This window comes from Alosa sapidissima, chromosome 9 (assembly GCF_018492685.1).
Source record: "Alosa sapidissima isolate fAloSap1 chromosome 9, fAloSap1.pri, whole genome shotgun sequence".
Lineage (NCBI taxonomy): Eukaryota > Metazoa > Chordata > Actinopteri > Clupeiformes > Clupeidae > Alosa > Alosa sapidissima.
In genome coordinates, this window is record NC_055965.1 from 829,105 (window position 1) to 847,902 (window position 18,798).

The window sequence follows — 18,798 nt, forward strand, 5'->3', positions numbered from 1 at the left end:
AGGCTTTGAGGACGTTTTGGTCGATAAAGGATTTACTTTCCTCCAGAAGCTATCAAAAGGGACTTAATTATGCTATGGAGGGGTGTATTCAAAACTTTAGAATACATACAAGGTGACAAGCAGTTGTGGCGAGTAGCCGTGCAAATCACCGTGCAAAAACCACTGACGTTAATGCTAGCTAGCTAGGTAGTGGAAGATTGATACTAAGATATGTTAGGTTACGTTAATATTTGATGTAATAAGAATATAGTAGTTGGTTAATGAGCATTTTCATCTTGGGATTTAACAGGGAACCTGTGCCCACGTTTTTGGCTTAGCCTACATTACGTCGAGCTGTTGCAAACGAGACGTCCTGTAGGCCAGGGGTTCCTAAACTTTTCCATGACAAGGCCCCCCAAATACCACTAGGTTCTGGCCAAGGACCCCCTTGATGTGTTATTAAACCCATCGACAATACTACGGCAATTAAGCTAATCCTAATAATTATTTTAGCCACAAGCACTTCGCGATGGAGCATACAGTGTGTAAAAATTGCATTTGGGGCTTTCTGCTATAGACCCTTTCAACAAGGTAAACAAAAACAATGCTTGAACGTTCTATTTGGGCCCCAATCTACTTCCTCTGCATAACTCTGATAACATATGGAATGTTAAAAAGGAAGTCTTGTGGGGCCAACTATGATGCTGATAATGGAACTCTCTTGATAGGGTCCATATGAGAGTTATCACTCTACTATTATTCCCAGTCATAATCATGGAAAATATAATGTTCAGATAATGTGAGAAATTATTATAATGGCATTGTATAACAACACTCATAGGGTGTGTTCGAAACGGGTAAAGTTGCTGCCTTTTAAGATATCTAACTGGGGAGCAAGGTAGCAAGTGCGGGTCGAAACCGAAAAAACAAATTCTGCTGCCTTTTAAGATATCTTAGAATTCCCAAATAACGGTCATTTTTGAAGGCAGCATCGATGCACACTTCATGCTGCCTCCTACCCATAATCCCTTGCGGCAACGTCTGAAACAGCTGTGAAAGGTAAACAAACATGGCGGATGACATCGGTAATGGCTGCTGAATCTGTTTAAAATGTCATTTGTGTGATCTTATTTTGCTTAGATTTGCAGATTACAGATTAGAAATAAACAATTTACTATCTGATTATGCCATTGTTGTAACCATTAATAGCGTCTGGTCTGATATATCTGCCGGCCGTAAAACTAATTTATACCGTTAGCCTGCTAGCTTACGTAAGCTAATTTAGTTTAACGTCAGGCCTTTGCTAACGTCATACCGTAGTGTTAACCAAAAATTCTAGAGTGCTACGCTCATTTTTAAAAGATGCATTTAATCCAAAGTCATGTCTAGTGAGACAGCTCTCTATGTAGGGAGGGAGGCAGTAGGCAGCTGTCTCCCGTTTGGAACACACCCATAGTAATAGGTATATTTTACATTTTTCAAATGTATTTATTTGTTGCTTTTATTTTTCCTTCCAACTTGCTGAGGCCCCCCTGGCACCCCCTCTCGGCCCCCACTTTGAAAACCACTGCTGTAGGCTACTGTTGGTGAAAATATACCCTGTTTTCTAGTCTCTCGGGGAACCGGCTATCAGTATTCCACGTCCCCCATGCAAAACGTTTGACCATGGTTATCCGTTGGGGTTTTTTGAGTTAATAAACTCCATAAATAACCATTAATTTGTCATTTTATGCCTCCTCCCTGTTGTTTCCTATGGAGTTGTCCGAGCTGATGTCCGAATCCCGTTGAGGCTGGACTGTCATTGGCTCATCAGCGTTCTAAGGGTGGCGCTTAGCGACAGGTCAATTCTAGAAGGAGCCAGGAAAATAATTCACTCTCTGGGGAACGGCATTGTCTTAAAGAATTTACTCCTCAACAGGATAATAGTGATAAATAGCAGACATGTAATCTAATTACCAATTTTCTGCCTATTAAAGCTAGATAGGCCTAACACCAAATGCATAATTTGGCATGCATTGGTCTGCTCACCCCCAACTATATTTCAGCCATACTCTGAGCAACCACAGTTTGCATTTTCTCATGGAAAATAACATTTAGGGAACGTTTCCTGAAGATTTTATTAAGGTCATATTTTTGTATCGTATAGGAATTATCATCATCAGTGGAGTCTGAGGAGTAGGTCTGTCATTGTGTTATAACAGGGCTGATTTTGTGTTGCCTGTGTGTGTGTGAGAGAGAAAGAGAGAGAGAGAGAAAGAGAGAGATGTTGTGTGGAGGTGTCATGGGGTGTGATTGCTTGGCAACGGTAAACTTTTGTTATGTGTGTTCGACCAAAGATTCGCACAACCGGCGTATCATCATACAGAGAAATTTCTCTGCACCATGCCCCTTCTTCAGGGAAAGCATGGGAAAGATGGCTAGCAGTCACACATTACATTTAGTTATTAATAATACCAGCACATTCAATCATTTTACAAACACAATGGCTATGAAGAAATATGTAACTGACTCATGCCGAAACTATTGGAACCTAATTCGCTTGCAATAGCCCAGTGTTGAGGACAAATTTACACTTACAAGAAGTTCCAATTTAAAACTGTTAGCTTGCTAACTAGCTAACTGTGGAACGTCAGTATAAAATAGTCAATTATCTCATCTTAGTTGTAGGAAATACGTTCCTATTTCACGTGATAGAATTAAGGTGTGGCTTATGTTTAGTTGCTTCTATGACAGCTTGCCAAACCAAGTTAAACAGTCAGCCACAGGCAGCTTGACTGTGACTCCATTCCTGACACTCCTGTTAATAAACTGGAAAGAGCAGAAAATAGGAATGTGATGGTCGCCTAAATCCCAAGTACACACAATAACTCTTAAACCAACCATATATTTTGTGCTTTTCACATTTGCTTAAAGATTTAATAAGTATAATCCCTTTTCGCTCCCCACATCAATGCAGATCCATAGATTTCCATTAAGTCCAAGCGGTCTGTTTTCCCTGAAAAGGGGGCGGAGCTCTGCAAATTCAAAGTTCCTGGATGTGCCGGTGGTGTGTATAGGCTACTTTTAACTTTATCAACTGTCTCTGGTTTGACCACGGGTTCAATAAAGCACCAAAGATGTGTTTGGATTTGAAAGCGTCTTGAGGTTGCAACATATCGTAATTTAGCTTTATTTGCTTCTCAGCAGGCACTGCAAGAGCTAGTCAGTTGCACAATAGTTGATGTTTTGAATGATAAAATAATAGGATATGACCATTAAAAACCTGGTCTAACCTGGCATGAGAATCCAGCTCCTTAATTATTTAAATATTTTGATGGAGGACGTGAGCTATCATCAATGAATGTTTGCAGAGTCAGCTAGATGTGTGCAGAGGTAAGTAGGCCTATACAAACATGAACAAATAATAGCAATATAGATAATTGAAAAATAATCATCTAATTGCAAGGCAGTTGACGGTAGTCTCGCCCACGGTAAACGGTAGGCAAGTATCTCCCAAGACAGTGCATGCGCTGTAGCCAACTGGCCGAGAAGAGCTTTACCCAAACAAAACTTTTTCCATAATGTATGCAGAGGACATAAGAGGTTGGCTGAAATCATCAATTAAAGACGTTATTAAAAACTGTTTTACTGGCTATTTTTTCCAAACAGCAACAGTACAGTGGCCGACAGGTGAGTGGCAACACATGCAAGTTGACAAAACACATGCAAATCGACATAACACAAGCAACTTAAGAAAACATCTTCATCAATTTGATAACACATGCACAGAATTTAGAAAACACTACACTACACGCTGCACATTCACACAACAAAAACATTACAGAAACAGCCTGCAAATTCACAACACAAGCAACATTCAGACAACACAATGGAAGTGTTTCCCAGAGAATAGTGATGAACACATCTGGCACCTTTCATACACAGAAAACAGCTCAAAGTGCTTTACATTTAGAGCATTTAACATAATAATAGAGAAGAAAATAATAATAATAATAAGAAGAATACATTTTGAGGCTAACAGCAGGTTGTTGCAGTAGTATACAGATGTTTAAGGAACACAACGACTGGAAAACTGGAGTCTTAACCCTTAACCTTAGACTTAGTGCAAATGAGCTAAAATGTAAGTGAAGCATGTCATTAAAATATTAAAACCAAAACAGTTACGTTTTAGTAGCCTGGCTCTGCCTGTCTACGTACTTCTGCTCGATTTCTTTTCCCTACAGTACACCGTCTGGAATAGCTTGATTCGCCCTCGTTTACTTCGGCTTCTGGCCGCCAAAACCAACCAGCAGAGGGCGTCCCTGAGAGAGATTACGTTACACAGGCATGGTGTTTCAATTACTACGCCCCCACCCCCGAAGCAGACTGCTTGGAATACATCAATGTAGGGAGCGAAAAGGCTTATGAAATGTTAGCAAATGTGGATAAAACTAAAAGGCACAAAATAAGGTTCGTGTGAGTTATCTGTGTGTACGTTTGATTTAAGCGACCATTCCATTTCCTGGTGTGTCCAGGTATGTCACGAACGTCACAGTCAAGCTGCCTGCCTGTGGGGTTGGCAAGCTTACCTTTACATGTTATAACGTCAGCTAAACTTAAGTCATACCTAATTCTGTCACTTGAAATACAAATGTATTCCCTAACACTAAGATGACATGCTGGCTAATTATACCAGTGAGGGTTAAAGCAGAGCAATCAAGGACCTTTGGTTAGCCTATAAGGAAGTTCCACAGTTAACATTAACGTTATACATGTCCTTCACTGGGGTATTGGAAGCGAATTGTGTTAATGTAGCCTAGTTTTGGGATGAGTCAGTAGCCTACATATTTCTTCATAACCGTTGAGTTAGTAAAAGGACTCAGTGTCCTGTGAATTAATAACTAGATGAAATGTGTGACTTATCAATGATAAGATGCAAGCTTGCTTGCTAAGGGTGGGATGCAGAGAAACTTCTCATCAACACCTGGCTCATTAGACCTGCTAAACATTGCCAAAAGCATGGAATTGGTGGTTGACTTCAGAAGGGACAAGCAGAGGCTACATCACACACCACTGAACATCCATGGTGCCTTGGTGGAGACAGTGAGCCACTTTTAATGATTGGTTCAAAGCGGTTCAGAGGAACTCCAATGATTTTAACCGTTGTTAAAACTGCCTGCAGGGCTAACAGCGTAGTTGTGAGAATGTTCCTCACTGACCTCAAAGCGTGCGTAAAATAAGTTCAAGTCATTTACCAGTGTAGGGTCCACATCTGCTGAGGTGGCCGATCGTCCTCTGTAGTCAGTCATCAACTTCAGTCCCTGCCAGATCCTGCTGTCGCAATTTCCTAAGTGCGTCTCCACCTTCTCTCTTTACCGCTTTTTCGGCGCTTTCACTGCTTTATGCAGTTGGTAGGAGGCCACTTTGTAGGATGTCATGTCACCAGATGACAAGCCATTGTTGTTTGCAGATGTTTGTGCGTTCAAAGCCTCTCGGATAGATCTATCAACCCAAGGTTTCTGATTTGGGTACACTTTCACAGTTACCTTGGGGATAATTTCATCAGTCAGCTGCGAAATGAAACTTGTCACCACATCGGTGAACTCATCGATGTTGTCAGAGCTCATCCTGAACATGTCCCAGTCAACATCAGTCAACGCGTCTTGCTGCATGACCTCTGATTGGGTCAGTCCACCGTCTCACTTCTCTCACCGCTGGAGCTTCCTGCTTTAGACGTTGTTTATACTGTACTTCGGGAGAAGAAGGATGGCAGCGTGGTCGGACTTCCCAAACACTGGGAGACGGGTGGCTTTGTATCTATCTTTAAATGGAGAGTAGCAGTGGTCCAGCGTGTTTTCACCCCTAGTTGGACAGGAAATGTGTTGGAAAAGGTTCGGCAGAACTAGCATTAGGTTCACCTTGTTGAAGTCCCCCGCAACTATCAAGGCAGCATCTGGATGAACTGAAAGGTGTCTGCTTATTGTGTCATGAAGAGCTGACAGAGCAGTGACTGTATCTGCCTGTGGTGGGATGTAGACGGCAATGGTGATTATAGCAGAAAACTCAGGGGGCAGGTAGAAGGGACGGCACAGAATCGCCAGAATGTTCCAGATCAGGTGAACAGGAGCGCGACATGATGGATATATTTCTTGCTCATACCTCCTTCTTTTGGACTTTCCTGACTCTTCTGTCCTGTCCGCCCGAAAGACGGAGAATGTGTCATCTGGTAGAATCGCATGGTCCGGGACCTCTGAAGTTTACCAGGTCTCCATGAAACACGTTATGTTGCAGTCTCCTACATCCCTCTGGAAGCGAACTCGGGCCCTGAACATTTGCTAGGAGCACACTAGGCAAGGATGGTCGGTCGGTATGCACTAGTCCTTAGTTTGTTTTGGACACCGACCCGTTTTCCACAATGTTTCTTTCTCCAGCATCTCCGTGAAGATTCGTTGTTTGGGTTTGAATCTCGGAGGATCTCTCTCGGCCAACTCGAAAGGTCAGGTAAAAACCCAGGAAGATGATATAAAGTGCTGCCTTCGATCTTAAGAAGTGCACTAAAGTCATACGCAAGACAGAAGAAGACACTTGGCAATGGAACTAGGCCAGACTCTTTGCCGAAGAGGAACGTAGCAAAACACAGTCAAGAGTATGGTTCACGAGGCTAATCCGCCGCTCCGGGCCCCACAAAAGGAGAGTGGGCCGTACACAGTTTTCTGTGATTATTTTGAGAACCGTAGGGCCTAAGATGACCAACTTTTATTTGTATGTTGGTCTCAAGGGGCCATGTCAACCCATCCCATATCCACTCATTTGAGGTATAGCTCCACCTAGTTAAAAATGAAAGCTGTTGTAATCAAAGGTATTTCTGGCTGACATGTTCAAAACTGCACGAAATTTGAAGTGTAGGAGATTATAACACCCTCTGAATGCATGTCAATGTTTGTGGAATTCTGCTCATGGGGGGCCATACAATAAATGAATATATGCGTACATTTAGTGACTGTACACCAATCGGCCTGTAGATGGCCGGACACAGTTATATAATATAATATAATATCTCGAGAACCGTAGGGCCTAGGATGACCAAATTATTTTGGTATGCTGGTCTCAAGTACCCTGGGAATCCAGAGTTCTTGCGGAAGCATTTGCTCAGTGAGAGACTCTGGCAACAAGTAATGATGCACGTAACTTTTGCCCCTTGCATCGCGGGGAACCAATCATATATGTGTATCTGATAGATATGTTATTTGTGGCCAGACCCTTAATCTTTCAGATTAAGTCTGGTCCTCCAGACTAGGTCTCCAGTGGAAATGGCAACACATCCCATATCCACTCATTTGAGGTGTAGCATCACCTAGTTACAAATGAAAAGGCAAAAATTATGCATTGTAATCACAGGTATCTTTGGCTGATGTTCAAAACTGCAAACAATTTGAAATGTAGGATTATGACACCCTCTGAATACATAGCAAGTTTCGTGGAATTCTGTTCATGCATAATCTGATAATGCTAATCATAATCTGTATGTAGTTTCGGGATGAGTCAGTAACATATAACATAATAATACAAATATTATTTCTTCATAACTGTTGAGTTAGTAAAAGGACTGAATGTTCTGTAAATTAATAATTAGATGAAACGTGTGACTGCTGTCTTTCCCATTTGAATCAATGATAAGATGCAAGCTTAGTATGTGGTTATAATTTTTTCCTTGATTTTTTTTTCTGTATGGTAAGACATAAACAATTTCACAAACAATAAAATAAAATAAACAAATAACAAATAAAACAAAAAATAATAAATTGGCATTGCATATTGGGGACTCTCCTGGTATTTAACATCTTGAGCAATATTGTGCTCTTGAACAGTCCATCGGAAGTCAGGTGCTCTTGGACGATTTTCAGGCAGGCCGGAGCTCCGGAAGCATGGGTCAGCTGTTGTTCTCCAGGAAGCGCTTTGAAACCAGCCCGCAGATCAGCAGTTCGGCGAATCTTCAAAAGTGACAGATCCTCCATCGGTAGCATAGAAACATTCACACCTCCATCCACACTAGTCAGATGCTTGATAAGGCAGCTAGCTAGCACGACCACTCAGCAACAGGTTGGTATTAGATCCCACAGAGGCCACTAGTGTATTCAAGCCTGAGCGATTTCTCAGACACTGAAGGGGCAGCTCTGCATCAGCAACAGTCGGGCTTCAGAAAGGCAGAAACAGAGACGGTGCACACAGTTCACAGTCCAATGCAAGACACCTCAGTCCAATGGAAGTTGATGTTAAGGTAGTTAATGTTACCACGATAGGTTTACACCAGGAAAGAACGCACCCATGCAAGGCAAATATGTTTAACTTAAAGAGTAGATACAAAACTAAAGCAAAAAATTACATAAAATTATTTAAATGATAAAAAATCAAACAAAAACAAAATTTTCAATATATTCAAAATATTGAAATATTTGAATATCTTGCATGAAAATCTGCTGAATATATTTAATTATATGCAGAAAATATAAGAAAGTGGCCATAGATGGAAATATTTACCATAGATGTTATTATACTGGAATATGTTCAAGCTGCATATATGTGAATATGTTATTTTTCTGTATGGGATGGTGTCACGCACAGGTACGCTGGTGACTACGCTACTCTGTCTGGCATCTTTTTTGTTGATTAATTTGACATTATTGTTTATTATTGATATTCTCCTTAATGTAGTCTTACCATGTCGTTGTTTTTATATTATTGATTGAATGGACATTGTTTTATTATTGCTTTTCCCCTCATTTTCATTGCTTATTTTATTAGGCTATTGATTGAATTGATATTGTTGTTTATTATTACTATTCTCCTTATTATATTTGACCAACATTCTAATCTGTTCCCTGTTCAATTTTAAATATTATGTTGTTTTGTATTTGTGTGTCGCTGTGGACAAAGGCGTCTGCCAAATCCATAACCATAACCATCTTTTGTCTTGTGTGTCAATGTCTTGTGTGTGAGTGCTTCGGGTTGCACTCTGTGCATATAAAAGCACTATATAAATAAAAGTGACTTGACTTTACACACACGCACACACACACACGGAGAAGGTGCCTACTTTATCTAACACAAGAACCAATTAAAAGCAAACATCGAACTATTTGAGATTTTGACATGTTCAATACCTGCATGTTTTATCTTAGAAACTTCTGTGTTCCTTTAAAATTTTGCCAAGAGTCTGCAGCGGTTGAGCCTACGTACACCCACTGAACCAATCAACAGCAATGTTCATGGAGTCGGCTAGAGGATGTCCAATGAAATGACCTGTGACGCACGCTTAGGCTGTCAAAACCGCACTCTGAACAAACCTTGAAGGTAGGCTATTCTCAAACGCGAGGGCGTACTTGTAGATGACATGTCCTGGTAGTGTGCATAATTGTGGCTGCCACCACGCTCGTGACATAGCCTGACAGCGCCCAGGAAAAACACATGTGACTTCTGTCTGCACACTGCACATCCACGTGAAAACTTGGCGTAAAACAGATAGCGAATAATAGTCTGTTCTTTGGAAATGTCACTAATCGAAGAATATGGAGACGGTGAATATGAGAGGGCCGCTAAGCGCCTCAAAACGTCGGAGGTTGAGGAAGGAGAGGACCTAGAGGAGGGAGAGGATTCAGACTCAGCATCCGCGGAGCTGCTTGGAGATGAAGAGGATGAAACGGGGCCCAGTGGGGAGCAACGCGTCCGCTGGACTCTGTCAAAATATTGCTCGGATAGAAAGGTATGTTTGTAGACTATCAGTAGTAGCCTATAGCCTATGGTCGACGTAGGCTTCAAGTCTGCTGAACATTATTTTAACTGTGTTCAAGATGCCCAGACGGAACGTTGCTTAAAACAAGTGTGTCGTAGGCCTCTCATCAAAAATTAAAGAACAGCATAGCCGTAATTTGGTTAACGAACGCATACAGAAGACCTCTCTCTCTTTCTCTGTTTTTTTTCTCCTCTTTCACACACACACACACACACGGCCGTATAACACCAGTACAGCCTACATCATAGCCTACACGCCCACACACACACACACCATGTAGCCTACCTCAATTCTAATTCAGATCACATTGTTCACAAGCCATACGATCTTATGGAGCCTTAAATTAAACTCGCCACCGCTCATGACTGCGGCAAGCTTCACAGAATTGCGTCTGTCCATGTTGCAAATCGTGGTGATCTAAAATGACACAATGAAATATCAATGAATATGCGCATTTCAGTCGGATAATTTTAGTCTCATGAGACCCGAACCTGTGGAAACATTTTAGCATTAAGCTTATTTCCAGAATTGTTACACTTCTAGAAGGCCAACGGTTCATTCATAGAATCAATACGTTTGATCAATTAAACGCAATCTAAGTTCACAGCGAAAAGAAAAGTTTAACTCAATAGCATAGGCTAGGCTACTAATCTCGCGTTTGTGGATGTTGCGGCTCGACACCTGCCTTGAAGGCCTAGTAGGTGAAGCTATGCGCCGTAAAATGTGATGTCACCGTGAGAATGACAAGAAATAAAAGCCAGATCGTTTATTTAAAAAAAATAGCAACTATTCACAGGTTGCATATACTGTAATCCTTTCGGATTCTTGGATGCTCATATCCTAGGCCACATTCTACTAATCCAGTGAAGTGAGGGTCATATACATGGCTGTTACATGGCTGTTAAACATGGCTCATGACTTCCCAGGGCCAGGTCACTTTTATTGGCAAGTGGAAAGGGGAAGTGGCAGTTTTGTCTGAGGCATCACTTTTATTACTCCATCAGTGGTGGAACAGCATCCCAGCTGGGGTGAAAATGTTTATCACCCTTAGCATCTCAATAAATGGCTGTTGCATGAGATCAAAAGAGGTGTGGGCGGCAGGGTTATCTTACTCTTGAGAATCTGGAGGTCATTGCCAACGGTCAGGGCACGTGGGTGAGCCTGATAACGTAGGAGTCAGTTTGCATTCCCAATTTACTTTTTCTTTTTGCAAAAGAGAGGCACAGAATCATTAGTCAGTATTAGGGTTGTAACTAACAATTATTTTCATAGTTGGTTCATCTGTCAATTATTTCCTGGATGAATCAATTTGTTTTGATTAAACAGATTGTGGTGAAAACATGTCAATCAGTGCTTCTAAAACCCCAAGATTATGTCATCAAATGCCTTGTTTTGTCCATACCCCAAAGGTATTTTGTTTACAATTTGAGTACTTTTATGTATTTTCCTTAAAAATGACACAGAGATTAACAGGTTATCAAAATCAATCAAAAAGCTTTTCGATTAATCAATTAATTGTTGCAGCATTAGGCAGTAGCATTAGCTTTTATTTGTTTTCTATTTGTTTTTCACATCTCATCCTATCCTTCTGATGCTTTACCTCCTCTGAATTCCCACTAATATGCCAGTGTACATCTGTTTTTAGTCCATGGCATAGTGTCTTCTTGGGTTTCTGGTAGGAAACTGGAATCCCAAGTTCTTTTGAATTAGGTGTTTTTGGGCAATGCATGCCTTTCTCCGCTGTCTAAAACCTTCAGGTATGGCATATACAGAACAGTTATAACTTTTATAATAACTTGAGGTAAAATGGAAGCCCTGTACACTTCCATCACAGTCTGGTTTGGATCAGCAACAAAACAATACCGATGTGCTGTGTGAAGTTGCGCTGCTTGCTTTTAAAGGGAATAAAAGATGTCATTCTCATTGGTTTAAGGATGTTACATCCAAAACACACCCATGACTGATTAAGAATCAAAAGAATAACCCTTTTGCGCAAAGCGTTTGATCACAAAATGTGCCATCAAATTAGTGAATGTGTACTGGCCACGCCTTTTATGTCTATAAACTTAACGCCTCTGACCATCCTTTTCTGATCACCAAATAGAGCCCTAAGGTTGCCTTCACACTTGGTCGTTTAACTGGACCGAACCCGAGTGGGATTACTCCCCCTTAACCCTGACCCAGCTGGTCTCCGTTCACATTACATTTTTTTTTGCGGACCCGGATCCGTTTGTGTCATAATCATGATTCTTCAATTCTTTTCACCAATATCGCTTGGCAACGGCACAAAAAAAGGAAACTCATGTCGTCCGTGTGGTCTTTTGTCATTATTTCTGTTAATCAGGCGTCAATGTCAGCAAAATAACCATAACCAATTTAACCACTTTCACTTTGTCATCAACACCTACCGACGAATGAGAGTGATGTGAGCTGCTCTGATAAGGAGATTCTTGCGGAGGCAGGCTGTAATGAAAGGATGGATTTGCAGCTTTGCTGATTGAGTTTGAGCTATGCCTATGTGTAGCCTACCTTTCCCATTCACACAAGTAGGCTAAACAAACAAACACACGTCATTGTCAACCGCACCGTAGTTCTAGCGAACCGTACCCCAGACCACTGTATTCTATTGGTCCCTGGTCCACAGCTGGGTTCGGCAGACACACTATTGAAATTGATCAAATCATCGGTCCAAACAAAACTCGGGTCCAGACCAAAGGGTCTAGTGTGAATGCGCCCTAAGGCTAGTTTCACACTACCAGGCCGAAACCAATCTGATGTTGTCAAATCAGTGTGAACAGTGAAAATCACATGACATTTAACTGAAATTTAACTGATTTGGGCCGCTTCCATATGTGGTCTCAATCTAGTACAGGTCTGATGTTATATATCGGAATTCATGTGATTCTTACATGCTTGATCGACATTCATCAGAACATTTAATTGGAGTAGCCTACCAGAGAAGTTGGGAGCATGCTCACTGATGTGGGTTCTACTGTAGATCACTCGGTGGAAATGGAAGAGAGCTGCAAAGGTCAGTAGGACTACACTGTAGCTACATTTGTTGTTGTTTTGGTCAGTTCAGGACTGTAACCAGTTCACACTTGGGTTGGAATCTGATATTGGCCACATTTAATAAGAACTATGTGAACAGCCACAAAAACACTTGGGGAGACTGGACCCATCACTACAATGACCCCATCCCACCCTCAGCATAAGCATAGAAATAATGAAAAATATATTTAAAACATATTTCTTCCTCTCCACTCCTCTGCTTTAATTTCCAATAGTAGGCTTGACAGGTAAGATAGCCTTGTTGTGTTTCGCGGCATTGCCTAATACGGCTGCAAAGGTTTAACTATGCATTCCAGTCATTTGCAATTGTGAACAAAATCACATACTTCAAGGAAGTTCTCATTCAATTGTTGTTGCTGTAAACCAACGCGTAATCAGCTGTCCTTGGTATTCTCACAGAATTGTAGTTGCTGACAAACGTAATCATTTCCCCCTTTCTATTCCAAGTTGCCTGGTTTGCCTAACTTATTGCAACAGCCCTGAAAATGAGAGCTCTCTTGTACGCATGTGGGTTGCCTCAAGTGTTAGGCTGATAACCTGTAAACTTTTAAACTTTGAAAAGTACATGTAAATAGGTACTCAAAAAGGTCTGTGCATCAAGCACTGCTAATGTATGTAAATGCAAAAGAATCTACGGATAATTCACACGTGAGGTTTGGTCATCGAAGCACAACTTTAGAGGGCTAACATAACCACATCCTGTCTTCTGTGTATGTGTTATATATTTATTTCAGTCAGTTATTATATCTGTGCTAAATGGTTTTGGCTGGGTTTAAATAGATCATGCACAGTTAGAAACAAGAAGCAGATAAAAAGTGCAAACAAAAACATACCTGCTTTCGTATATCAGTCACATCTGTGGGTTAGCATGTACTATTAGGGTCAGGCCATAATGCTTTGTCTGTGTAACTGTGCAAGCATGTGTCAGACAAACTTCCTCTCCTCCGTGTTGCTTGTAAGGTTTGCAACATTAAATACATTATCTATGTAAAACCTGGAATGTACAAGTATATCATACATAGTTCTGTCATCTGTTTTGATTATGTGTTGTGTGTAGCACACAAAATCACAACATACATTAAAATGTCAAATGCCAGAAAACAAATAGCATAGTTTTTTTCTGTCAGTGTCCGCATAGCAGATGTTTGTTCATGATTTTTTGTTTCTGGACAGTTTTTTTCATTGTGATGAGAGTAGTATTTTGCACAGAATGTGATTACACAACCAATTAAGCAAAGTCTTGATATATGAATTAAGCATGTATCATGTTTTGTAATAGTTTGTGAACAATACTTTTCTGTCTGGTATGCCAACATTGTGTCGACAACATTTTAACATTTGCGACCATCACTTATTCACTTTTTGTCATAAAAAGCCTTACATTCTAAAATATACATTTTATGGAAAAGGCTGTATTTAAATTGAAATTGTATCACTTTTAAGATTTTGAATTTTTAATGATCGAACTGAAGTCACATGAACTGAATGATAGAAATGACACATGCAATGCCCCCAAGCAGAACTCAGTTCATGAATATTAACGGATATTTATTTTTGTTTTTACAAATGTACTATTTATGCCCCCCATTTTATAATACAGGGACACAGTCAGAAAGCCACCAGCAGTCATTTCTTGACTTGAGCAATACACATTCACATTTAGCATTTTTCTTCCATTTTCTGCCCAAAATGTGTTTAGATTTTGAAAGTCAGCCTGTGGGTTGAGAAAGATTAGGAACACTATGACGATGTTGTTGACAATGTGTTGATGTCATTGGCTTTTTAGAGCAGAGATGAGCAACAGGATGTGGGACCTACAGACGCAGATAGGGAGTCTGTAGCTGTTGCAGTTGATGTTGCAGCACTGCAAATAAAGCCTTGATCCAAAGTACTGATAGGAAGATAAATGACATGCAGAGCTGTAGTTTTTGCATTCTTTTGTGTTTTCTCTCCTGCATCCTTAAAGCAGGAAAACAGAAGCTTTTATTCACATTCAATTTCACATTTATGTGAAGACACAATGGTCTGTATCAATACCAATAGTTATTCAAAATGATAAACTATATTATTATAAGGAAGTAAATCTTATCTCAATTAAAGTCTCCCTATACATACATTGAAAAGCACCTTAACTCTCACATTTCTTAAATCTCGGTCATAGCTGTTGAAATGCCATTATCCTGTGTTGTGCCTGAGCTTTCCATGTCTTCAGGGTGTGCATCCAGTGTTGCAAAACCTGCAGACATCCTGTTGAATAGGGAACTTCTACTTAAACACAGTCAAGTTTCCTAAGAGTAAAAAAACAATTTCTCTGCAATATTACATCATTTGCTCATTCCCACATCACACACACTGTCACACATATACCCAAATACACATCCCCTGTACACAAGCACATATATCCAGGCATATTGGGGCAATTGCTCTGTCGCTAGCTTAGCCACTTTTTAGAGTTTAACACGGTTTTAAATTTGCGTTGAGATGAATACGTCACTTCTTACTCCCCATTTTTATATTACCTTGTCTACGTTATACATTTTTCTCTATATGTCCATATTTATTTTATGCTGGTCTCTAGACGTTATTCTTGCACTGTTGCACTGTTGGACTTACTTATTTGCACCACCACCGTGACACTCATAGAGCACCTTACAATGCACACTGAATTACAGGCTCAGTCCCTGCCCTGCATGCTTGATCATCCTTAAGCACACTATGTTGATATGTGATCTAGTTTATATAGTATATTTAGTATTTAGTATTTTAGTATCATGTTTATCTTCTACTGTCTCTATTGTACAGTGGAGTTTTTTATATGTATATTACTTTCTGCTGTAAGTGCAGTGTGTGATGTCCGTATGCTACTGAGACCTTGAATTTCACCTTGGGGATCAATAAAGTATCTATCTATCTATCTATCTATCTATCTAAATGTTTTGTATCAGAGAGGGCACCTGTAGGTGCGTATTAGCTTAGTTTGGACACAGATGAAGTTTAATGAAAGATCAGAGCGGTTTTGTCCCAGAAATAGACAAATATTATCCTTTCTACACAATTGGCAAGCGTGTAAGCTATTCATTTCCAACGATGTATTTGAATGTGTGAATTAAATGCTAAAATTACGTTATGTACAAAATGGACAACTGCAAGAATTGCGTTAGAGGCTAAGGTAGATGTGAAGTGTATGTTTTTCTGTTGTCATAAAAAAGACATGCAGGTTGCGCGTTCGATCTTGCAGTGCTGCAGATCTGGCTGAACGTAAGACATTGTATTGTATTGTAATGTAAGATTCAGCCAGATCTGCACAGGGCTGCAAGATCAAACGCACCCGCTGATTTCACGCTACCGAAACATGAAGCCAGGCAATTTGCTTCCTTCAGATACAGGTCTTGTTATAACCGCTCTGTACCGCTCTGTACACTTTTAAAGTTTCGGTTTGTCTAGAGACCCTCACCACACTACCACAGAAGTATAATTATATTTTGAGCATTGTCAGTGGGGTAAAATAGCGCTTATTTTTTGACGTGCTAACTGCCCCCTTAGCTTTCACTGTAAGCCCATACAGTGTTAATCCAAAACAGTCTTCCTCAAAACTCCACCAATTAACATAATTTTGCGCTCAGTCAAAAGTTTGAACTTGTTAACTACTGTAAAAAGACCCTAAGTTGTTTGTACTTTGGAGTTACACTTTAAAATCAGTTGCACCATTGCAGGTAGACTAAATGTAGCCTAATATTTTGAATAGCTCATATATTTTGAACGAGTAATCAACCAGCACAGAATGGCATTGACAGTGTAACATAGCTTATATTATGTATGTATTGTATTTAACCTGCCACCTTTATTTATTTCTCCCACAGCACCAACTTTTTTGTAAGTTTTTCAGTTGCTTCTGTCTTTTCAGTGCCTTTCTTTGGACATCACACTGGCATATCCCAGTTTATTAGATACATAACCACTAATTCCACACTTACGTCTATTATTTTTTCTTTACTTTATTGTCGTGATTATCCTTCAATCGTGGTGACTGGCATCAGGGGAAATGGGCAACTTTCTGGGGAAGGCATCCATTTTGTTTCTATCTTTTACTTATTATTATGCACCCTTCCGGCTACGTTTCATTAATTCACGGATTTGGATAAATGCAGAGACCAAATTTCCCTCACGGAATCAAAAGAGTATATATACTTATACTTATACTTAAATGCTATTTAAATGTATTGTGGCTACGATAGATGGAAGTGATGTTTTAACAGCATTAATAATATCTAGGCTATTTGCCAACTAACCTACTTGCTGTAATGTTAGATTTGTTGTGACAAACAGTTGCTATAGGGAAAGAAACCGCATGCTTTCACTCCTCTGTGCCATGCTGACTAGAAGCGGTCAGCAGATAAGAGAGGGTCAAAAAATATATGTAAGAGCAGAGGAGTACCATGTTCGAAAGCCCGAGAGTTCATGTATCCACAGCTGCAGAAATTAGCAAAACACCTGCAGCCACCATCGCCCTTATGAAAATTAACCATGGTTTTACTATGATAAAATAACTGATTTTTAAAAAATAAAACGGAAAACAAAAATGATTTTTCCGTTTCATGTTTTTTTGGGTAATCATGGTTTTTGGGTAACTATGATAGCCATAGTTTATCACTATGGTTGATAAAAAAAGCACCATGCCCCGTGAAAAAAGCACCATGCCCCGTGTGAGGATTGAACTCACGACTTTCTGATTATGAGACTGACACTCCACCTACTGCGCTGACAATGCTTCAGCTGTTATGTCAGTACGTAGAGCTCATGGTTTATCACTATAATTTTATCATGGTTTCAGAAGGTATAAACCATGCAAAAAGTGATATCTTACTAAGTGGATTTAGAAAATGTATCTTAAGATTTAAGACAATTTGTCTTAAATCTTCAATCTAATTTTAAATTAAGGTTAATTTTCTTAATCCATTGGTAGATATATTTACTTGTTCTTTATGTCTTAATTTAAGAAGATTTTGACTTATTTCAAGTCAAATAATCTTACAAGAAAGCTCAAAGTATCTTTATACTAAAACAGTACTAACTATTTTTATCTTAATATACAATTAGTAAGATATCACTTTTTGCAGTGCATGGATTTCCTCAGAAGGTATAAACCATGGTTTTCTTCAGAAGGTATAAACCATGGTTTTCCTCAGAAGGCATAAACCATGGATTTCTTCAGAAGGCATAAACCATGGTTTTTCCTTACCCAACTTTGTAACATCATTGAGTGTTAAAAAACATAGTAGTTACACGGTTTCCATGTTAATACCATAGTAGTACCACAGTCACCATGAAGTGCGATAGGGGAACCATGGTGGTACCAAAGCTACTATGTATAAACCATAGTAGTACCATGGTTAGGAGCACCATGATCATCATCACCATGGGGTACCATGGTAAAACCATAGTTACTGCATTAAAACCATAGGAAACCATAGTGAATTTTCGTAAGGGCGAAGTCAACGGCACTAATGGCTCTCAAGTCTCACGAATCGACTGTGTGAGACACGTACTGTATCTTTGCTTCCTCCTATGTAATGCTACAATTGGATTATTAAATACAAGTTGATCTGAAGAAGGAATCCATTCATTTTGTAGGCTACCGTTTGCTGGTTAGCCTACACATGCAGATAACCTGATAGGCTATGCGTAGCGTTTCAACGTGGAACAATGCTCTGCATTAAAACAAGCTAAGTTCAAATTCACGTTGGCATGGAATGTTTTATTTGTCAAAGAATAATTGAACGACCAAACTCATTTAAACTAGCCTACTAGACATGCCTGTTAGAGCCTGACTGAAACTAACTTGAACAAAGACAGAACTGAGAAGGAGGGGATAATAACCTGCTTTTAAATACAAATGTGGATGGATTGCCTTTTTCATGAACATGCCTTTTATAGCCTCATTATATATTACCCTAATAGACTAATTATTTGTTCTATGT

At 39.8% G+C, this 18,798-nt stretch overlaps 1 protein-coding gene across 1 annotated transcript in view; it reads left to right on the plus strand.

The window, feature by feature from the left end:
• The first annotated feature begins 9,285 nt into the window (after positions 1-9,285).
• LOC121718555 (heterogeneous nuclear ribonucleoprotein L-like) overlaps positions 9,286-18,798 on the plus strand; it is a 64,917-nt gene continuing 55,404 nt past the window's right edge. The window contains exon 1 of the mRNA XM_042103580.1: positions 9,286-9,718. Coding sequence (XP_041959514.1) covers positions 9,506-9,718 — 213 coding nt within the window. The 5' untranslated portion in view covers positions 9,286-9,505. The remainder of the gene's footprint in view (positions 9,719-18,798) is intronic.